The sequence below is a fragment of the Pan paniscus genome, chromosome 8 (assembly GCF_029289425.2).
Source record: "Pan paniscus chromosome 8, NHGRI_mPanPan1-v2.0_pri, whole genome shotgun sequence".
Taxonomy (NCBI): domain Eukaryota; kingdom Metazoa; phylum Chordata; class Mammalia; order Primates; family Hominidae; genus Pan; species Pan paniscus.
The window spans coordinates 106,564,336-106,588,357 of NC_073257.2; the positions used below are offsets into that span (position 1 = coordinate 106,564,336).

General features: G+C 41.6%; 1 protein-coding gene across 4 annotated transcripts in view; it reads left to right on the forward strand.

Annotated features, from left to right (window-relative positions):
• Positions 1 to 9,376: 9,376 nt before the first annotated feature.
• The window catches only part of HELLS (helicase, lymphoid specific), a 68,410-nt gene continuing 53,764 nt past the window's right edge, over positions 9,377 to 24,022 (forward strand). For 2 of the 4 annotated variants that reach the window (XR_008620008.1, XM_055093165.1), the window contains exons 1-4: positions 9,838 to 10,000; positions 10,425 to 10,546; positions 18,163 to 18,285; positions 22,184 to 22,240. Coding sequence is in view for 3 of the 4 variants with exons in the window: in XM_055093165.1 (XP_054949140.1) it covers positions 9,970 to 10,000; positions 10,425 to 10,546; positions 18,163 to 18,285; positions 22,184 to 22,240 (333 nt within the window). In the remaining variant the exon portion in view is untranslated. Of the gene's footprint in view, positions 10,001 to 10,424; positions 10,547 to 18,162; positions 18,286 to 22,183; positions 22,241 to 24,022 lie in introns of all 4 variants that reach the window. The other 2 variants (XM_003825380.6, XM_034931132.2) reach the window with 2 other exon arrangements.

Below are 24,022 nucleotides of genomic sequence, written 5' to 3' on the forward strand. Positions count from 1 at the left end.
GCATCTCAAGGAAACGAAGGAAATAATCTTTGTTTTTGTTTGCCAAATTTGTCTTCCAAGGAATGCACTAAGCCTTCAGTCTTTTTAGATTGGCAGTACTGGCAGCTAAAATATTGTACTGTATCTTCTCTTGAGCCCAGTATGTAGGAAATATGTGATAATTCACATGGTCAGTATATGGCAGTTTTTGTTGTTGTTGTTACAGTATATTTTCAATTAAAAAAAAACTTTTCCTAAAATACTCAAAATAATGTGAAATTTAATATGGTGTTTCATTTGTTTGTCTACTCAATATATATATTTCTTACTTAATGTTCCTTTAGTCCAGGTCTACAATGCCTTAAATGCTGTTAGAAAAAAAAAATGCTGTTAGAAGACTCCAGTAACTCGCATAGTTTTCTGTAGTCAGCTTTTGCTGATGTCTTTTGCATATGTGACCTTTGAGTATATTTGTTTGACTTTATAAAATTAGGTAGCATTTGCAAAATGACATTGACATTTTCAAAATCTCTGACTTCAAGATAATAGCGTTCCTTGCAGCTTAGGAACTAATGTTATTTTGACCTAGGCCAGTCAACTCTTTAGAGTCTACACTACTGAAGGGTATAATTCTAAAGCAGATAATCATGAAATAATTTATCTTACTTCATAATGTCATATGATTTATTTTTATTTTTCATTTTATGTTTTTGTTTGGGTAAGATAAAATTATTTTATATTCCAAGAGTGTGTTCAGACAGCAGGGACTAGTATAAAAAAGAGTCAAAAAAGTGTAAGGTAGCATTGGACAGTAAGTTACATTAAAATTAAATTTGTCATGACTAATTGATAGTGTCAGAAAACAGTCTTCTGAGAGGAAAAAAATGTTATTTTTGTATGGAATCGTATTATTTTGCTGTTTGACAAGCATTGTCTAAAATATGAATTCTCAACTCTAATAAAACCTCATTAACTAGAACGTCACTGCTTTACAACATGTAAAAACTAAAATGAAATCCAGGATTTCAGGGAAACTAACCACTCCAGAGAAAGCCCTGCTCTTTAAAAATATTGTTTGCTTGGTAAGAGTGTAATTGCAAACATGGGAAATTTGAATTAATACACTTATATGTCTTAAGCCCTGATTATTGCCAAGCACTGCCTCTTAATATTTTGTTAGGCTACATAAAGTTTTAAGGTTTGGGAAATTCCAAAATTGCCTTTCTTTCAAGATATTCTGCTGTTCATATTGATCATCCCTTGATCTCAATTAATGAGAATTTGCTTATGTGCATTTTATTTTGTAGATTCCATTTATTTTCCAGTAAACACCAGGAAGGAAATTTGACTAAAATTACATTATGAAAGTGTTTCATTTGAACATTTACGTAAACAATAATGACTTTATTAAATTTAAAGTAAAATGACTTTTGTATTATTGCAATGTATTTGGAAAATCATTTTTATAATAAATATGTAAATGATAAATGAATATAGACTTGAAGGAGTATATAAAATTGACAACAATGGGGTATATATGTTCTCATTTTTCATCCTCAGGCATAATGCTATACACAATGGTATAAAAGCAGAAAGTGAAGCTTCAAATTCTGGTCACAGCTGAGCACGGTGGCTCATGTCTGTGATCCTAGCACTTTGGGAGGCTGAGGCAGGAGCACCACTTGATCTGAGGAGCTCCACATTAGCCTGGGCAACATAGTGAGACCATCTCTACAAAAAATTTAAAAATTAGCTGGGCATGGTAGCATGTGCCTGTAGTCTCAGCTACTTGGAAGGCTGAGGTAGGAGGATTGCCTGAGCCTGGGAGGTTGAGGCTACACTGATCACACCACTGGACTCCAGCCTGTGCAACAGAGTGAGACACTTTCTCAAAAACATTTAAAAAAAAATTGGGCTGGGCACGGTGGCTCACGCCTTTAATTCCAGCACTTTGGGAGGCCAAGGCAGGCGGATTACCTGAGGTCAGGAGTTCGGGACCAGCCTTACCAACATGGAGAAACCCCGTTTCTACTAAAAATACAAAATTAGCCAGGCTTGGTGGGGTATTCCTGTAATCCCAGCTACTCGGCAGGCTGAGGCAAGAGAATGGCGTGAACCCGGGAGGTGGAGCTTGCAGTGACCCAAGATCGTCCGCTGCACTCCAGCCTGGGTGACAGAGCGAGACTCCGTCTTAAAAAAAAAAAAATGGGGTAAGTTAGGCAACAAAAAAGCCTCTTATGTGAGCCCTTGAAAAGCAAACACATCTTATGAAATTTTTAATTAGCTTACATGTTTCATTACCTTTTAACAGTGTAAATCAACTGGGCACGGTGGCTCGCACCTGCCATCCCAGCACCTTAGGAAGCTGAGGTGGGCGGATCACTTGAGGTCAGGAGTTGAGACCAGCCTGACCAACATAGTGAAACCCTGTCACTACTGAAAGTACAAAAATTAGCTGGGCATGGTGGTAGGTGCCTGTAATCCCAGCTACTTGGGAGGCTGAGGCAGGAGAATCGCTTGAACCCAAGAGGCGGAGGTTGCAGTGAGCCGAGATCACACCATTGCACTCCAGCCTGGGCGACAGAGCAAGACTCCATCTCAAAAAAAAAAAAAAAAAAAAAAAAAAAAAAAAAGTGTAAATTAATTTCTATCATTTTTTTACTCAAGATCCTCTAATGGCATTCCTCGTAATAAAAATCCACACTCTTTATCCTAGTCTCCATGGTCCTACTTGATCTGGTCACTGTGCATCTTTCCAATTTCAGCTGCAATTTATAAACATTCTGCCTGTAGACACAGTGGACTTACTGCCATTTTTCAATTTGTCAGCCTTCTATCTACCTGAGGTCTTTCTTCCCTCTGAAGTGTTTTTTGTCTAGGTCTTTGTATGGCTTATACTTTATACCGCTGCTTAAGGTCACTTCCTCAGAGGACTTTTCTCTCAACATGTATCCACTATTCTCATGACCTTACCCTGCTTCATATTTCTTTATAATTTCTATTATATATCACCAACTGACACTGCTTTATAGTGCTGTCTATTGTTTCCACTACAGTGTAAACTCTGAGGTCAAAAGCATTGTCTTATTTACTACTGAAGCGCTAGTACCCAAAATAGTGCATGGCACTAACCTGTGGTAGATATGGATGACTGGATTGTTTTTATTTTGGTCCATTCCTCACTGCACTTACCTTTTCATTTAAATTTTTTTCTATTATAGATATTATGCAGTTGACCAGAAACTCAAATAGTTTCTGGTTCACGTGGAAAGTTAAACATTTAAAGGTTGGGTAGAAGAGAATGAACTAGTAAAAGTCAGGAATAGGAATATCAAGAGAATGTGGGGTCAGAAAAGACAACGGACAAGAGTGTTTCCATAAAGGAGTGATTAACAGTGTTATGTTGCAATGAGATTCAAATAAGAACTGAGAATGTCCATTAAACTGAGCAACATTGAAGTCATTAAACCTTAGTGGGCTACTTTGATGTATGCTGAATGTTGCAGTGAGACAGAGGGTTGAAGAATCAGTGGGAGGCAAAGAATTAAACATTGCTAGTGTAGACAATTATAAAAGTAAGCTTTAAAGGGGAAGAGAGAACTGAAAATAGTTGGTAGGGAAATAGGAGGTTCCAGCTGGGTGCAGTGGCTTGCACCTGTAATCCCAGCTACTTGGAGCCTAAGGTGGGAGGATTCCTTGAGTTCAGGAATTAAAGGTTATAGTGAGCTATGATGGTACCACTGCACTCCAGCCTGGGTGACAGAGTGAGATTTTATCTTTTAAAAAGAGGGAATAATGATTTCTAATCCAAAATAATTTCTGAATAGGCAGCAGGGAGTTGGATCCAGAGCACAAGATGAGAGAGTGAGAAAGGTATTCAGGATGCAGATGGGTTTGTAAATTTGATGTTGGTAAGCTGAATGGGGAATTCTGTCTTGTAGCTATTGTTGCCTTTGTTAGGTAGGCCAGAAGTGGGGCCATCTACTGTAACAAGAGGGAGCCGGGGTTTTCTTTTGTTTTGACTTCTATGATTGGATGGATGGTTATGCACATTAATATGAAAAGGATTCTATAAGAGGAAGACATTTTGTGTGGGTAGGGAAAAATGACTTGTAACATCATACTTAGAAGAAAATCCCCAGTGCCTCATCTGGAGGGTCTGCCTCTGACTTTTTGTGCCATTCCCCCTTGCCAATTCGGCTTCAGTGATACTGGCCTTCTCTCTGATATTCAAACATGCCCAAGTGTATTCCTGCTTTACTCTCTGTACACGTGTAGTTTCTGCTTGGATTGCTCTTCCCCCAGGCTGGCTAGCTTCTTGGCATTTGGTTCTCTGCTTAAAGTGCCTATCACTTCGGCTGGGTGTGGTGGCTCTTGCCTGTAATCCCAGCACTTTGGGAGGCCGTGGCGGGTGGATCACCTGAGGTCGGGAGTTCGAGACCAGCCTCACCAACATGGAGAAACCCCGTTTCTACTAAAAATACAAAATTAGCCAGGCTTGGTGGCGTATGCTTGTAATCCCAGGTACTCGGGAGGCTGAGGCAGGAGAATTGCTTGAACCCGGGAGGCGGAGGTTGCGGTGAGCCAAGATTGCGCCATTGCACTCCAGCCTGGGCAACAAGAGTGAAACTTCATCCCACACACACACACACACACACACACACAAAAGTGCCTATCACTTCTTCAGACACCCAATTACCCAATCTAAAATAACTATCCTGTCACTCTCATGCCACCCTATTCTAATATTTTGCAATTTCCCCCTTTTCACCCCAACTCCTGGAATGTAAGTTCCATATCAACAGGGATGTAGTCTGTCTGGTTCATTGCTGTACAGCTCCTGTGATAGTTCCTGGTATCCAGGAGGCATTTTAATTTAATTTTTAATTTTTGTGGGTACACAGTAGGTGTATATGTTTATGGGGTACATGAGATGTTTTGATACAGGCATACACTGTGAAATAAGCACATCATGGAAAATGGGGTATCCATCCCCTTAAGCATTTATCCTTTGAGTTACAAACCAATTATACTCCTTAAGTTATTTAAAAATGTACAATTATTATTGACTATAGTAACCCTGTTAGGCAATCAATAGTAGGTGTTATTCATTCTTTCTAACCAGGAGGCATTGAAAAAACAAAGAAATAACAAAATAAATGTAGACCCTTAAATAAAAGTGAATGAACAAGAGGTTCACAGCCACTTTGAAGGGAGGGTTTGCACAATGGCAAAGACGTGCCAGGAAATGCACCAATGCACTTTTATTACCAAGTGTGGGGCCAGATGTCAGTTGAGATGTGTGTTCTTTGAGAATCAGATGAAGTTTTCTTGAGCTCCATTTCGTGTATTTGGACAAATTCTCTCTCTTGCCCGTGGAGCAGAAGGTCCAAGGAACAAAGTTTCTAGAGAAAAACAATGAATGGAGGAAAGATTTGGGGAGGTGGGCCACAGTTGAATTTGTATTAGTCCATTTTCATGCTGCTGATAAAGACATACTCAAGACTGGGTAATTTATAAAGAAAAAGAGGCTAATGGACTTACAGTTCCACGTGGCTGGGAAGGCCTCACAATCATGGCAGAAGGCAGAAGATGAAAAGCATGTCTTACTTGGTGGCAGGCAAGAGAGAGAATGAGAGCCAAGCAAAAGGGGTTTCCCCTTATAGAACCATCTCATCTTGATCTTGTGAGACTTATTCACTACCACAAGAACAGTATGGGGGAAACTGCTGCCATAATTCAATTATCTCCCACCAGGTCCCTCCCACAACATGTGGGAATTACGGAAGCTGCAACTCGAGATTTGGGTGGGGACACAGCCAAACCATATCAGAATTCAAAAGAAGGAACAAGGAAAGATTTTTCAGTACATTAGGGAAAAACCCCATAAAAAGTGTTTCAAAAGTCAAAGGAAAAGAAATTTTGGAGGATAGGTTGGTAAAGGTCAAAAATCTTTTTTTTTTTTTTTTTTTTTTTGAGATGGAGTCTTGCTCTATCGCCAGGCTGGAGTGCAGTGGCATGATCTTCGCTCACTACAACCTCTGCCTTCCAGGTTCAAGTGATTCTCCTGCCTCAGCTACCCTAGTAGCTAAGATTACAGGTGTGCGCCACCACACCCAGCTAATTTTTGTATTTTTAGTAGAGATGGGCTTCATCATGTTGGCCAGGATGGTCTCGATCTCTTGACCTCATGATCCACCCTCCTCAGCCTCCCAAAGTGCTGGGATTACAGACATGAGCCACTGCACCCGGCCCCAAAAACCTTAAGTAGAGTGAGGGTGGTGGGTAAAGTGGCTCACACTCTGGCATGCCAGTAATTTCATACTCTGGGAGGTCAAGGTGGGAGGATCCCTTGAGCCCAGGAGTTCAAGACCAGCCTGAGTAACATAGCAAAACCCTGTCTCTACAGAAATTTTTTAAAAATTAGGTGGGTGTAGTGGTATGCACCTGTAGACTTAGCTGCTCAGGAGGCTGATGTGGGAGGATCACTTGAGCCCAGGAATTTGAGGTTGCAGTGAGCTATGATTGTGCCACTGCACTCTAGCCTGGGCAACAGAGCAAGACCCTGTCTCAAAACACAACAAAAAGCAAATCTTAAGTAGAATGAGACAGCTAAGTTTTCGATTAGGAGATAGGATTTAAGAGTAGCTATTAACAGAGGCTACATTTTATCTTGAAATAATATTGAATGAACTAGGAGTAAAAATGTTATCAAGCAAATGGGCTCACTGCCCGTTACACACTAAAGCCAATAACTATGGCACCTGCCTTTGACAAAAGAAAGGCTTTATTGCAAGTGGTCAGCAAGGTGACAGGAGTGGGCTCAAGTCTGTCTCCCTGATTTAGGGTCTAGGGCAATTTTTTTTTTTTTTTTTTTTTTTTTTTTTTTTTTTTTTTTTTTGAGACGGAGTCTCGCTCTGTCGCCCAGGCTGGAGTGCAGTGGCGCCATCTCGGCTCACTGCAAGCTCCGCCTCCCGGGTTCACGCCGTTCTCCTGCCTCAGCCTCCCGAGTAGCTGGGACTACAGGCACGTGCCACCACACCCGGCTAATTTTTTGTATTTTTTAGTAGAGACAGGGTTTCACTACGTTAGCCAGGATGGTCTCAATCTGACCTCGTGATCCACCCACCTCGGCCTCCCAAAGTATTGGGATTACAGGCGTGAGCCACCGTGCCCGGCCAGGTCTAGGGAAAATTTTAAGGGATCAGAGAGCAAGGGAAAAGATTTAGGAATGTTGGCTTGGCAGGGTCTGATTGGAGGGCTTCAAATTGTACCATTTAACGTAAGGTACTGTTATAGAACTGAACTGTGGTCCACTTGCCTGGCTCAGGAAGACAAGACTTCCACACTGAGCTTTTGCAGCTGTAGGAATTGGGGCAGCTCATGCTTAAGACCCAAACTCCCTGATGGCTTGCAGGTAAGGATTTTTAAAGGCAGGGGTAAATTTCAGGAAAGCAGAAATTACAGGCAAAGTCATTGATTAATACATGGAGTCTATGTATTGTTTTGACCGCCATCTCAAAGGGTAGGTAGGTCAAAAGATGGATTAAAAGGTAGGTCATAGATGGATTAAAAGGTTTTCTGATTTGCAGTTGGTTCAGGAGGTGAAGCTTTGTCTAAAAATTTGGGGAGCTGGGTGTGGTAGAGTGTGCCCGTAATCCCAAAATTTCTTTCCCTTTGACTTGGGAGGCTGAGTGGGAGGATGGCTTGAGCCCAGGAGTTTGAGACCAGCCTAGGCAATAGAATGAGACTCCATCTCAATTTTTAAAAATTAAAAAATAAAAATTTGGGATCAGCAGAAAAGAATGCTAGCTCTGCTTGTGTGTGTGACCTCCTCCAGGCCCCTAGGAATAAATTTAGAACAAATGAGGCAGCAGAATGCCAGCACATGTGTTTGGTGGGGCTTGGGGTTTCTAAAAAACAACTCAGAGACATGTGTTAAGATATTATCTCTAGTTTTTATAAAGGAACCAAACATCTCCTGAATCTAACTTCCTGGGCTATTGTTTTAGGCTACCATTACCTTCTTCCTTATCAAGTTGCTTATTTACTTGTCAGGGCTAGCTAGGTTCCTGGAATTTCCCTTGAAGCAACTCAAGATTTCCCTTTATTCCCATGGTTTTTTTTTTTTTTTTTTTTTGAGACAAAGTGTAGCTTTATCACCCAGGCTGGAGTGCAGTGTTACAATCTCGGCTCACTGCAGCCTTGACCACCTGGGATCAAGTGATTCTCCCACCTCAGCCTCCCAAGTACTAGGACCACAGGCATGTGCCACCACAGCCGGCTAATTTTGGAAATGTTTGTAGGGGCCAGGCACAATGTGTCACGCCTGCACTCTCAGCACTTCCGGAGGCCGAGTTGGGAGGATCCCTTGAACCTAGGAGTTCGAGACCAGTCTAGATAACATGGCGAAAAACTGTCTCTACCAAAAAACAAAAACACACAAAAACCCCAAACCAACAAAAATTAGCCTGGAATGGGCTAATGTCCAACACTAAAATGTCCGGGCGTGGTGGCACGCACCTGTAGTCTCAGCTACTTGCTAGGCTGAGGTGGGAGGATCAACTGAGCCCAGGAGGTGGAGATTGCAGTGAGCAGAGATCGTGCCACTGCACTCCTGCCTGGACGACAGAGTGAGACCCTATCTTAATAAAATAAAATATAGAGACTAGGTTTCGTTTCTATTTTTTATGAGACGGAGTCTCTCCCTGTTGCCCAGGCTGGAGTGCAATGGCGCGATCTCTGCTCACTGCAACCTCTGCCGCCCAGGTTCAAGCGATTCTCCTGCCTCAGCCTCTCGAGTAGCTGGGACTACAGGCGCCTGCCACCGTGCCCGGCTGTTTTGTATTTTTAGTAGAGACAGGGTTTCACCATCTTGGCCAGGCTGGTCTTGAACTCCTGACCTCGTGATCCACCCGCCTTGGGCTCCGAAAGTGCTGGGATTACAGGCCTGAGTCACCGCACCCGGCTTGTAAACTCTTAAATTTTGTATAGACACAATCATACAAGTTGTGGGAGTCAAAATGAAGGAAACGGGTGGTTACATGGCAGGTATATTTAATGCCATACATCTTAAGAAATTGGAGGTGGGAAAGGGAGCCCTGGAGAGGGAGACAAAGGAAATAGTTGAAAAGGAATGCAAACAAGAAAAGGAGGAATTGAAAGCTGAAGTGAAAACCAGGGACAAGAAAAGCTCCGCTCCTTCCTTCACTGCCCACTCGAATGAATGAATCCTGTTTGGTTTCCTGAATCTTCCTTCTGCTGGCCACTCCGCTTGGTCCATCACTTCTTTCAGCTTGCCCTTATCCTAAACAGCTTTCTTTAACCCAGTCATAATCTTAATTTCCTGTTCCTTCTCTCTCCCGTCCCACCCACAAAAAAGCCCTCCTCTTTGTCATTTTGGGGGATTTTTCACTTAAGATGTGAGCCGCGCGCTGCGGGTGCGGCGAGGCTGGCCCTATAAAAATGTTTCTGTTTCTGACATCCTCGTGCAGATACGCAGACGTCTCTACCTACAGGATCATGGGCTAGGGGGTGCTCAATCACAGCAGCCAGCGTTGGAAGGCGCCTTGCAAAGTATTAACAGCACTATCAAACTTTAATTGCGTAGTTCGGAACCAGATATGTGAGGAAACTGGGTCCTCCACGGTCGGCCACCTCGCCCAATCTCACAGGATAGTTACAGGCTGAGTTCGGCAGCGGGACCCAGTTTCCTCCTGAGAGAAGTCCAGGTAAAGGTTTACGGTTGCCACAGGTCGGTCCTGACGAAAACCGCAAGCTGCGCCAAATCTCGCGCAGCGGGCCGGGAGGGCGGGCGGGGAATGTAAGGTATCGCGAGATGACAGGATTTTCCCGCGAAAGAGAAGCGCGCTTTTTTCCCTGGCGGGGGATTTGGCTAGAAGGCTGGGCCGGCGGCGGCTGTGAGGAGTTAGCTCGCGGCATTGCAGGCTCTGAGTGGAGGGGACCCGGTTCCCGGGTGAGTGTCCAGGCATGCCAGCGGAACGGCCCGCGGGCAGCGGCGGTGAGTGAGGAAAACCTTTCGGGCGCGGGTGGCAGCCTGCGGGGCTGAGGTGGGCAAGCATGGAGGCTGCGGCGGAGTTTCGGGGAGGGAGCCGACCCCGGGCAGGGACTGAGGAGGAAAAGAGGGTTGGGAAACTGCAACGGTGAGTGGAGGACACCCCGGAATCGCACGTATTAGCATGCCGGTGGAGATTTCACATAGGCAACTGCATTTTCCCGAGCATCCCGAGTTGTAAACTGTGGTCCAGGCGACTTGTAGACATTGTGAAGACTTACGGTGTCTTCTGAGAGGTGATGCTGGCGTCCCCTCGGTCTTCAGCTTTTGCTCCAGTGCATCTCGGGTGGGAGAAAGGCTGTTTCTTGTTGGAGTTGAGTAGTTGGTAATTTTTTTAAAACTGCAATTTGAAAGCTTTCTCCCCCGTCAGGCTCGGAGGCTCCGGCAATGGTTGAACAACTGGACACTGCTGTGATTACCCCGGCCATGCTAGAAGAGGAAGAACAGCTTGAAGCTGCTGGACTAGAGAGAGAGCGGAAGATGCTGGAAAAGGTAATTTAGGCCATCAGGTTCGTCGTCGTGAAAGCCTGTGGTAACCTCGGCTTTAACCCGGACGTGTGGTTTGTGTTCTTTGCTTTCCTATTTAGTGGGCTTTTTAATAAACCTGAAAGAAAACAGCTTTATTACTTGTCTTTTTTGTATGTTTACAGATATTGCCTTTGAGAATCCTTTCGCACGTGCTTTGAATGGTGTGTTTCCATGAGATGTAGTCTTGGTATTCCCATCACTTTTAAATGAGCATTTCAGATTGCTTGTTTAGCCATGAAAAGTCTTTCAAAGTCGATAGTGAATTTTTTCGTTTGTCATCCTTATTTCCTTTAAAAATTACCTTAAATGTATGTCTGATGGCAAACAGGAATCGCTAAAACCTGCAGAAGTAATGTACTAGACTGAGGGCAGGAGAAGTTAGCATCAATCAAAGGCTGGGCTGGAATCCAAGTCTAATGATTTCCTTATACTGTAGTGCTGTTTTCCACCTAAGTGATCAACTTGCTGTTTGTTTTCCTTTTGGTTTCATGGCCTGTGTGTTGCTACATAAGATTCTTTAGCTAAAAATGTGCTGTACTTTTTCAATGACAAGTTGCTGTAGTTTTCTTGTAGAGAGCATTTTGTAAGTTACTAAAAACAGTTTTTAACCTGAAAAATTCTTGTTTATTCTAAAGCCCCACCCTGCTGCTTGATTCATATGCAAGAAAAAGAATGATCGTTGACTCTTAAGTACTGCCTAGTACGTGGTTTTCTTGTGCTTTATTAATTTATTAAACTCTACCGATATTATGATATAGGTTATTTTTTGTTATCTTCATTTACAAATGAAGAAACTGAGGGAGAAGGGCACATAGTAAGTGTTGAAGTCAAATTTCAACTCAGGCTGCCTGCAGAATTTCTGTCCTTAATAATAGTGAATTAACTCTCATGATTATAAAACTACTTAAGTTGGAAAATAATGCATTCCAAAAACGAGTAATGAGGCCGTTGGTTCCCTGTTATGTCAACAATAATTTTTTTGTCAGCATTGTTAATACTTCATGAACATTTATTAGGAGTCATGCATTGTTTTGAATGCTTTATATGTATTTACTCATTGAATCCTCAACTATTCTGTAAAGTAGATGTTCATTATTACTATTACTGCTATTAAACTTACTAGTTTAATTACTAGTATAAACAATTGCTATTATTGAACAACACAACCAAATAGGTTTTATTAGTCATCTTATTTTACAGATGAGGAAACTGAGGCACATAGAGGTTGTTTGGGTGCCACAGTTGGTAAATGGCAGAGCTAACATTCCAGTGTAGGCCATGTGGTTCTAGAATGCACATTTTTTAACTACCACGCTATAGTTCACTCCAGTAATACTCCTTCCGTTATTACTGATGATCTCTGGTTGACTATAACCAGTTAAGGTAATATATTAACAAATTTTCTTTAAGTAACATCAATACTTTTTGCTTCAGGGTAGATGTGAATTAATAGAATTGAGAGGTCTGACCTGAACCACCTTTTCTCATTCTTTGAATTTTCATAGTACTTTATTACACAGAATTTACCATGACCAAATAAGTAATGATAAATACTTCATACTACTTTTTGATTCTTTCTCACTTTGTTTCTTGAGGGTGCATCACTTGCTGTTTTGTTTTTGTAGGCTTTGCACCTGGCACATAGTAGGCAATCAGTAAATGCTTATTGAATAGCTAACGATGATAAAATGGTATTTTATAATATACAAGATTATATACATATACTAAATATACTTATTAGCTATATAACCAGATGAATTATAAAGTATAAATTCTGGGGCAAGTGCCCAGAATGGAATCAACTGAAGAAGTCTAAGAGGGATGTGATAATTTTGTCTTGAGTTCTTTATCTTGTTTCTTCATATACCCATTATGAGTGTTGGGTAGGGAAATAGCATTTAAAGAAAGATATGCCTGAGATATGACAACAGTACATTTTCAGAAGGTATTATTCATTCAAGGAAGAAACACTTTACATTTAAAAAAGATAAGTCAAATATGTAGTATTTTATATATTTGCTGAGGTCAAATGACCTGCTACTTTTAATGACATTTTTAAGCTTATGAACAAACATTTTGCAGTTAGTCCTAAATTTAATAATTATGCATCATAGAACCTAAAGAGTAATTTTTAATCCTTCCATTAAAAAAGTATATGGCTGTTTTCATGGCCTGGCATGGTGGCTCACGCTTGTAATCCCAGCACTTTGGGAGGCCGAGGCGGGTGGATCACCTGAGGTCAGGAGTTCGAGACCAGCTTGGCCAACATGGTGAAACCCCGTCTCTACTAAAAATATAAAAATTAGCCAGATGTGGTGGCGCATACCTGCAGTCCCAACTACTCAGGAGGCTGAGGCAGGAGAATTGCTTGAACCCAGGAGGCAGAGGTTGCAGTGAGCCGAGATGGCATCACTGCACTCCAGCCTGGGTGACAGAGCAAGATTCCGTCTCAAAAAAAAAGTATGTAGCCGTTTTCAATTTTAATATAAGTGTGTAATTTGCTAAAACATTAGTGTTGTGGTTTCATATTACATTGTCTTGTTATGTACAGATAAGGAAAGTTTTTGATTATTTTTTGCACTTGACCCTCATACAAAGTGATTGCCTAGATGACACTAGAAAATTCTAAGAAAAGTTTTCAGAGTCTCTACCTACTTGAGATTAATAAACATGTCTTTGGAGGCCAAACAATTAACTATGCACAGGTAGAGATTCCTTTTCTTTTGGGAGAATACAGTCTGTATGGGCATGTATTTAGAAGTACTTAACAGAGGAAGAGCTAGCTTAAGTTCGTTAATGAGAAGCATTTGGCTTTAGGAAATCCTAAGGTTTGTGAGGAACCTAGAAAATGACTTTGACATTCATTGGTTACAGTTATTTTCTTTGACTTTTCACATGTATTTCCCTTTAAAAGAAGTCATTGTTAGTCTAGGAGATTTGAGTACTGATAGTGCCTGTGAAGTGGAGGAGGGGGAATAGTTGGAGTCAGGAGATTTCTTGGAGAGGTAAAAGGATCATGATATGCGTAGGCTAAAATACAACTCCTCCCACCCCCCAATAAAAAATCTGGGATTGGTGTTGGGAGAGATAATGGGGTAGATAATGAGGAATTTCTGCCCTCGGTGTCCATTGGCATACTCTGTACTGTAGTTACCCAGAGTTGTTTCCTGCCAGGCACTCAGTGCTTTTAATAGATGGAGTTGCAATTTACCGGAATATAATCATGAAATTGATAAATAAAGAAAAAACAGTGATAGGAAGATTTGAAATACAGAAGACCAGGTTTAAGGATTAACCACTTACATGGTATTATTTTAATATTAATTGTATATTACTTTTTCCATGATGGCATCTTAAAGCTTTAGTGATTTTTATTTTTATTTTTATTTTTTTGAGACAGAGTTTCACTCTTGTTGCCCAGGCTAGAGTGCAATGGCGCAGTCTCGGCTCACTGCAACCTCTGCCTCCGGGGTTCAAGCAATTCTCCTGCCTCAGCCTCCTGAGTAGTTGGGATTACAGGCATGTGCCGCCAAGCCTGGCTAATTTTGTATTTTTAGTAGAGATGGGGTTTCTCCATGTTGGTCAGGCTGGTCTCGAACTCCCAACCTCAGGTGATCCGCCCGTCTTGACCTCCTAAAGTGCTGGGATTACAGGCATTAGTCACCATGCCCAGCTGATTTTTTTTTTTAAGAAAAAATTTTCCAGGAGCACCAGGCAAGTATTTAGGTTTTTTTTGCTTGTTTGTTTTGAGACGGAGTCTCCCTCTGTCACCCAGGCTGGAGTGCAGTGGCATGATCTTGGCTCACTGCGACCTTCACCTGCCGGGTTTAAGCGATTCTTCTGCCTCAGCCTCCCAAGTAGCTAGGACTACAGGCGCGTGCCACCATGCCCAGCTAATTTTTTTTGTATTTTTAGTAAAGACGGCGTTTCAACATATTGGCCGGCCTGGTCTCAAACTCCTGACATCGTGATCTGCCTTCCTCGACCTCCCAAAGTGCCGGGATTACAGGCGTGAGCCACCATGCCTGGCTGTATTTGTTTTAAAAATATGTGCTGGCCAGGCGCGGTGGCTCATGCCTGTAATCCCAGCACTTTGGGAGGCTGAGGCGGGGCAGATCGCTTGAGCCCAGGGGTTAAGACCAGCCTGGGTAACAGGGTGAAACCCCATCTCTACAAAAAATTAAAAAACTAGCCGGCATGGTGGCATGCGCCTATAGTCCTAGCTACTCAAGAGGGTGAGGCAGGAGGATTATCGCTTGAGCCTGGGAGGCGCAGGTTGCATTGAGCCGAGATCTCACCACTGCACTCCGCCTGGGTGATAGAGCGAGACCCTGTCTCAGAAAAAAGAAAAGTGCTAATTCTGTACAGGATTTAAGGTATCAACTATATCTAAGTTAAACCCACGTTATTTTAACTGAACTTAAATTTTAAAAGTTAAAAATTTAAGAATCCATATATTGTGTAAGTAATTTTCATCTCCCTGTTTTCATATTCACCTCAGTAGTTGCGTATTGTAACCACAGTAGTATATTGGTAATAGTAAAAGAAATGCTGTCCTAAAAGAACTGAAAATTGAGTTCAAGATATTAAGAATTATCTGTGTAGGTGGGATTATGGGTGATTTATATATTTTTTGACATTTAGTTTTTCTGTAATGAGTATGCATTACTTTTGTTAGGTCCATTCTTAGAATCTTACTGTAGTCACTGATTTTATAATAGAAATATATTTTGATGCCGGGTATGGTGGCTCACACCTATAATCCCAGCACTTTGGGAGGCCGAGGCAGGTGGACCACGAGGTCAGTTCAAGAGCAGCCTGGCCAAGATGGTGAAAGCCCGTCTCTACTAAAAATACAAAAATTAGCGGGGCGTGGTGGCAGGTGCCTCTAGTCCCAGCTATACTGGGGAGGCTGAGGCAGATAATTGCTTGAACCCGGGAGGCGGAGGCAGAGGTGAGCCAGGATTGTGCCACTGCACTCCAGCCTGGGCAACAGAGTGAGACTCCATCTCAAAAAAGAAAAAGAAATATATTTTGAAAGAAAGCTATAGTGATGATGTAATAGCTAGGAAAATGTAAGGCAATATAAAATGATATCTTAGAGATATTGATAAGCTGGAGCAGCAAAACTACCCAAGTGCTAGGGCATTATTTAGAGTATAAAAATGAATTCATACCCCCATTTCTTTTCTTTTTTTTTTTTGAGATGGAGTCTCGCTCTGTTGCCCAGGCTGAAGTGCAGTGGCGCGATCTCGGCTCACTGCAAGCTCTGCCTTCCGGGTTCACGCCATTCTCCTGCCTCAGCCTCCCAAGTAGCTGGGACTACAGGCGCCTGCAACCACACGCGGCTAATTTTTTGTATTTTTAGTAGAGACAGGGTTTCACCGTGTTAGCCAGGACAGTCTCAATCTCCTGACCTCGGGATCCGCCCGCCTCAGCCTCCCAAAGTGCTGGGATTACAGGCGTGAGCCACCGCGCCCAGCCTCATATCCCCCATTTCAAACACGCTGTAAACAATGCTCAATTACTTTCCTCTTAAGTTGAAACCACCAATTACTGGGGAAAGGGGCAGTTAGATTTTATTGGTTGACTTTGTGTTTTTACTAATCCTTGTTGAAAAGTAGAGGAATTGGTTTAGTTGAGAAAACAAAATACTGAAAAATCTGCCACTAGACCTTGTAAGTCAAGAGTTTGTCTAGACTGTATAAAATGAAACATATCTACTATCTAATCTATAAAAGTCTTTTTAATTCTAAAGTTAACTTAAGTGTGATTTTTAGTGCTGTTGCTGAGGCCAGTGTTGCTTAATGCAGGAAATTCTACAGTAATTGACAAAACTTGAGTTTTTCTGCTCTCATTTATCCATCCTTCAGACCCCTCAGATGTCATCTATTTCCTGAAATCTGACTTCTCCAGTTTTAGTAATTCTTACAATTTTTCAGGATTTAGATAGTACTGTACAGTTTACTGCTATGTATATGTCTTTAATACTTGTTGTTTTCACATATTACACTAATGTCTCATCTGTAGTATAAATCAGACTTTCTGTCTTCTACCAGTTACATAATTTATATAATTGTTGCAGTACATGTTTGTTGATTTACTAGGCTGGATTCATGTTACAGAATTGGTAATCTTGGTTGGGCATGGTGGCACATGCCTGTAATCCCAGTACTTTGGGAGGACAAGGCAGACAAATCTCTTGAGTTTAGGAGTTGGAGACCTGCCTTAGCAATATGGTGAAACCCTGTCTTTACAAAAAAAAAAAAAAATACAAAAAATTAACAGGGCATGGTGGCATCTGCCTAGAGTCCCAGCTACTTGGGAGGCTGAGGTGGGAGGGTGGTTTGAGCCCGGGATTTGGAGGCTGCAGTAAGCCACAATTGCACCAATTACAGCATGAGACCATGCCTTAAAAAACGGGGTGGGGGTGTTAATCTTGGCTAGATGTCTGTTTTGATTGTTAGGATGAATTGTGTTGGTAGTATTTTTCTAAAATGTTCTATCCAAATCAACTTGTTTATTAATCTCAAATAGGGAGAGACTCTGAAAACTTGTCTTAGAATTTTCTAGTGTCACCTAGGCAATCACTTTTTATGAGGGTCAAGTGCAAAATTAATCAAAAATTTTCCTTATCTGTACATAACAAGGTAATATAATAACATGGAACCACAACATCAATGTTGTAGCAAATTACACATACCTTTTTTTTTTTTTTTCCGGACGGAGTCTCACTCTGTCACCCAGGCTGGAGTGCAGTGGTGCCATCTCAGCTCACTGCAACCTCCGCTTCCCGGGTTTAAGCAATTCTCCTGCCTCAGCCTCCTGAGTAGCTGGGACTACAGGCATGCGCCACCACGTCCTGCTAATTTTTATATTTTTAGTAGAGATGGGGTTTCACCATTTTGGCCAGGATGGTCTCAAACTCCTGACCTCAGGTGATCCACCCTTCTCGGCCTCCCAAAGTGCTGGGATTACAGGCGTAAGCCACCGTGCCCGGCCCCAATTTTTTTTTTTTTTTTTTTTTTGATACGGAGTTTTGCTCTTGTTTGGAGTGCAATGGCATGATCTCGGCTCACTGCAGCCTCTGCCTCCCCCGGGTTTAAGCGATTCTCCTGCCTCGGCCTCCCAAGTAGCTGGGATTACAGGCATGCACCACCACGCCTGGCTAATTTTGTATTTTTAGTAGAGATGGGGTTTCTCCATGTTGGTCTGGCTGGTCTCGAACCCCCGACCTCAGGTGATCCGCCTGCTTTGGCCTCCCAAAGTGCTGGGATTACAGGTGTGAGCCACCGCACCCGGCCTTCAATTGTTTTTTAAATGGACCTTCCAACTCAGTAGTGCCAGAAACCATGTGTTCAATATTTGAAATTATAATATTTTGATATACGAATTGCATCTATCAGATTGCCTGTTAAACCCAAAAACTATTTTTTTTAACAGTTATTTGTTCCAGTTTTTGGTTTGAAAGTGTTTGGTTTAAAAAATGTTATTTTAGCCATTTTTATTAAACTTTATGCCAAAAAAATTAAGGTATGTCAGAAAGTGTTCATAATTATGGAAATTTTCTCTTTGGATAGGCTCGCATGTCTTGGGATAGAGAGTCGACAGAAATTCGGTACCGTAGACTTCAACATTTGCTTGAAAAAAGCAATATCTACTCCAAATTTTTATTGACGAAAATGGAACAGCAACAATTAGAGGTATGTATATGTAACTGACTACAAGTGAAAGCTTAAAAAAATTTAAAAATAGCTTTATTGAAGTGTATATTATATATGGTAAAATGGACAGATTTTAAGTGTACAGTTTGCTGAGTTTGACTAGTAAATATATAGATCTGTGTAACCACCAGCACAATCAAGATACAGTGCACTTCCATGAACTCCAAAAAATTGTCTTGTGCTGACAGTAATCCCCATGGCTGGTGTCCAGCAACTACTGATTTGCTTTCTGTCACTATAGACCAGTATTGTTTTTTCCTAGAAAATTGTATAAATGAAATCATGGTATTGTGCTAGTGAGTAAATAGTTGGTCTTCATCACCATTTCCTGGTATACAACTCTTGAAATCCTTGGAATCTTCAAAGTAATAGTGTTTTTTTTTTTTTTTTTTTTTTTTTTAATGCTAATGATCAATGGCTAGCTGCCCTTAGGTAGCTTCAGGATGGGAGCCTAAGAAAGACAAAACCTGGATTAGAGGGTTGGGATTTAGCCTTACCCTCAACTTTGAGGAAAAGAAGAGAGACTGAAAGTTAACTTGTTCACCAGTGGTCATGATTGAATCAATCACGTCTATGTTATGAGGTCTTCATTAAAAACCCAAAAGGGCTGGGTGTGGCTCACATCTGTAATCCCAGCACTTTGGGGAGCCTAGGTGGGTGGATTGCTTGAGCCCAGAAGTTTGAGACCAGGCTGGGTAACATGGCAGAACCCTATCTCTAATAGAAAAATTAGCTAGGTAAGGTGGCATGTGCCTCTAGTCCCAGCTACTTGGGAGGCTGAGGCAGGAGGTTGGCTTGAGCCAAGGAGATTGAGGCTGCAGTGAAATGTGATGGCACCACTGCATTCTAGCCTGGGTGACAGAGCAAGACCCTGTCTCAAAAATAAAACAGGCTGGGCGCAGTGGCTCATGCCTGTAATCCCAGCACTTTGGGAGGCCAAGGCGGACAGATCACTTGAGCCCAGGAGTTCGACACCAGCCTGAGTAACATAGTGAAAACCCGTCTCTACCAAAAATATAAAAATTAGCCGGTCATGGTGGTGTGTGCCTGTAAGCCCAGCTACTCAGAAGACTGAGGCAGGAGGATCGCTTGAACCCGGGAGGCGGAGGTTGCAGTGAGCCGAGATTGCACCACTGGACTCCAGCCTGGATGACAGTGAGACCCTGCCTCAAAAATAAATAAATAAAAAAAAACCCAAAAGGGGACAGGGTTTGGAGAACTTCTGGATAGCTGAACACATGGAGGTTCCTGGAGAGGGTGGCGCATCCAGAAAAGGCATGGAAGCTCTGCGCTTCTTTCTCCATACCTTGTTCTATACATCTCTTTCTCTGGTGTTCCTCTGAATATGTTGTAATCTTTCTTTCTTTCTTTCTTTTTTTTGGAGACAAGAGTCTTACTCTGTTGCCCAGGCTGGTGTGCAGTGCACCATCTCAGCTCACTGCAACCTCTGACTCCTGGGTTCAAGCAGCCCTCCCACCTCGGCCTCCCGAGTAGCTGGGACTACAGGAGCACACCATTATGTCTGTCTTATTTTTGTATTTTTTGTAGAGACAGTTTTGCCATGTTGCCGAGGCTTGTCTGGAACTCCTGGGCTCAAGTGATCTGCTTACCCTGGCCTCCCAAAGTGCTGGGATTACAGGGGTGAGCCACTGCGCCTGGACTGTCATATTCTTTATAATAAACCAATAAACTTTAATGTTTCTTTGAGTTCTGTAAGCTCCTCTAGCAAATGAGTCAAACCCAAAGAGGGGCTTGTGGGAACCCTGATTTATAGCTATTCAGTAAGAAGCACAGGTAAGGCGACTTGGGCCTTGCGATTGGCATCTGGAACTGGTAGTTAAAAGTCTTGGGGACTGAACCCTCAACCTATGGGGTATGGTGCTTTCACCCCGTAGATAGTGTCAGAATTGAATTACAATAGAGGACACCCAGCTGGTGTCACTGCAGAAATGCTTGTTTGGTGTATAGGGAAAACCCCCACACATTGGGTCACAGAAGTCTTTTGTGTTGATTGTTGAGTGTGTAGGGAGAAACTGAGTTTGTTTTTTCCTCAATATTCTTGCACATATGCACTCTTTGTCTTGTTACTTTTGCTCAGTGTATTTTTGAGATTCATTCATGTCATGTTTTTCTGTAGGTTATTTTTTTTATTCCTGAGAAGGATTCCATTAAGAAATGTCGTTATTGGGGTGTAATTGACATACACTAAACTGCACATATTTAAAATGTACAATTCCCTAAGTTTTGATATATGGATATACTTGTGAAGACATAACAATCATGATAGTGGACATACCCACTGATTCCAAAGAATTCTTTCTGCTTATTTATAATTCTTCTCGCCCGTCCCTACCCCATGTTCTATCCACAGATAGCCAATTGATCTGTTTTCTGTTATTATAGGTTCATTTGCATTTTCTGTTGGTGATGGGTTCTTTTAGCTTTCATATGTCTGAATGTCTTCACTTACCTTCATTTTTGAAATATGTTTTTACTGGGTAAAGAATTTTTTTTCTTTAGTACTTTATTTCTTGGAGTACTTTAAAGATGTTTCACTGTCTCCTAGCTTATGTTGTTTCTGAAAAGTGAAAGTCCTGATAATGTCTATATGTCTGTAAGCAATTTGACTGCCTCCCTCAATCCCATTACCTTTCAGACCTGTCTCCAGATGTGTTTCCTGTCTTGGGCTTTTGCCCTTGCTATTTTATGCCTGGAACCTTCTTCCTCTAAATAACTGCATGGCTTAACTTCATCTTCAAGCCCTGACTTAAATGGTTTCTAGATGAGACCTGCCCTCACAATTTTAAGAAAGTTGCTGACACACCTGATTCTCTTTACCTTGTTCTGTTCTTCCCATTGCACTTTTCATCTGATATACATCATTTATTGTATTTATTGTTTGTCTTTCCACTAGACTGTTATGAAGATTTAAAAACTTGTGCAAATTGAGAGAATACAGTAAGTCCCGGTGTCCCCATCACCCACATTTAAAAATTATCAATTTAAATTTTGCTGTGTTTGTCAAATCTCCTTTTTCCTTTGTTTGAAACCCTTTTATTACTTTTTTATGGTAAAGTAAAACAAATGGAAAAACAAATATTCAACTTAATGAGTTACACAGCATCTACCCCTTTCATCACCTCTTGGAAATGGTTTGAATTATTGGTGTCTTTAAAAAATTTGTAAGAGTATGTCTAGAATAGCTTTTAGTCTAGGAATGAGTTGATCCCTTTTCTGAGCACTCTACTTGATGCCCTTTATATTAAGAGGACTTTCTACTTTGGCTGAGAGAATGTGAGGTATACCTTATTATGCCTGACCCCTTGGAACATGAGAGGTTCCACCTGCTTCTTTCTGGTGACTCTTCTCCTGGCCTTGGTTACCATGCACTTACCAGTACTCAGCCTGAGAGAGAGATAACAGCTGCCTTTGTGCAGCTTTGTCCTCTCTGGTACTTGACCCTGGGAATGCTACTGCTCTTAAGTTTTGGATTCTGTCTCCTCAACACAAAGAGACTGTTGGGCTCTGTTTGGATTTTTCTCCATTATTTGTACTTTAAAATTGTATCAGGCAGTAAGCTGGGCAGTCAGAAGATTAACCTTGTTTCCCTTTTGTCAGTGTTTACAGTCCGTTACTGCATGTGGTCTGAAAACCATTGTTTAATAAATTTTATCTGGATTTTAGTTGTTTAAGGCAGGAGGCTAAATCTGTCCCATTAGTCCATAAAGGCTTGAAGTACAAGTTCCTCCCTGGTTTTTAATTATGATAGACCTTAGTTTCTCATTGTAAACATAAGTTATTTGAGAATTGATATGTGTTTTTTTTTTTTTTAATGTTGCACTTTCCACTTGTGACATAAGAAAAAATTGTCTTACAGGAACAGAAGAAGAAAGAAAAATTGGAGAGAAAAAAGGAGTCTTTAAAAGTTAAAAAGGTAATATAGCCAGCCGGAATATTTTTTATGTCATTTAAATATTGAAGAAATACTTTTGTATTCTTCTGACTTTTTTGATCATCTGTTTAATTTTAAGTTTCTTTAGTGATAAACCTAACTTTGTTACAAGCAATGCAGAAACATGTAAAATCTGTTCCTCACTATTTAAGAAATGGAGAAAGAGCCAAAGTATGGTCCACTTTAGTTTCTTATTCTATGGATTATTTTGGACGTTGGCAAAATTTGACTTTCTTAATTGGAAAGGATCTGCAAATTTAAACTTCAAGGCATTTTGTAAGTGGCCACCTTCTTTGAAACCTGTAATGAAGTTGTGCTAGTGAAAAGAGAAATAATTTATTGAATACATACTGTGTGTCAGGTGTGCTATCATGTCTTCTCTTACTCTATTTCTTTTTTCTTTTTTGAGACGGGGACTCGCTCTGTCACCCAGGCTGGAGTGCAGTGGCGCAATCTCGGCTCACTGCAAGCTCTGCCTCCCGGGTTCACGCCATTCTCCTGTCTCAGCCTCCCGAGTAGCTGGGATTACAGGCGCCCGCCACCATGCCTGGCTAATTTTTTGTATTTTCAGTAGAGACAGAGTTTTACTGTGTTAGCCACGATGGTCTCCATCTCCTGACCTTGTGATCTGCCCACCTCAGCCTCCCAAAGTGCTCAGATTACAGGCATGAGCCACCACGCCCAGCCTGTTTTCCCTTACTCTCGCAACAGTTCTTTTTAGGTAGAGGTACTTTTTTCCCCCATTTTACATAAATAGGCTGATGCAAGGAGATAAAGAACAATCATATTCAAGGATTCTATATTTGTGAATTCGCCTACTCACTTACATTTATTTGTAACCCCAGAGTCAAGATTCCTGACACCGTCATGGTCATTTTTGGATATGCTTATGTTCAGAGCAGCAAAGAATTTTAGTCCTCCAATACATATGTTCCAAGCTTAGCTCAAACATGGGTTGCTGTGCTTTGTTTTCTGCTACCATATGTATGTCAAGCATATATCCTTTTCATGGTCTTTATTTAGCACCATAATTTTTGCATTTTTTTGTGCTTTTTCATGGTGATTTTGCTGTTCAAATGGCCCCCAACTATTGTACCAAAGTGCTGTCTAGTGTTTCTAAGTACAAAAAAGCTGTGCCATATGGAGAAAGTATGTCTTGGGTAAGCTTCATTGAGGCATGAGGTACAGTGCTGTTGTCCCTGAGTTCGATATTTATTTATTTTATTTTATTTTATTTTTTTGAGACAGAGTCTTGCTCTGTCGCCCAGGCTGGAGTGCAGTGGTGCAGTCTTAGCTCACTGCTACCTCCACCTCCTGGGTTCAAGCAATTCTTCTGCCTCAGCCTCCCGAGTAGCTGGGACTACAGGTGCACGCCACCATGCCTGGCTAATTTTTGTATTTTTAGTAGAGACAGGGTTTCACCATACTGGGTGGGCTGGTTTCGAATTCCTGACCTCGTGATCCACCCGCCTCAGCCTCCCAAAGTGCTAGGATTACAGGCGAGAGCCACCGCACCCAGCTGGCCCTGAGTTAATATTAGTCAACATATATATTAAATAAGATATCTTTAAAAACAGAAACACAAATAAAACAGGGTTGTGTATCGTTTGGTTGAAAATGTCATAACCAGAGTCAGAGACCCAAGCTTGTATTTTTCCTAGGGGCAATAAGTCAATAGTCATAGTGATTTTATCGAACCACAAGTACTGCAGATAATGAGAGCTGACTCTAATTTGCTGAAAATTACAGATTTGAACCCAGGAT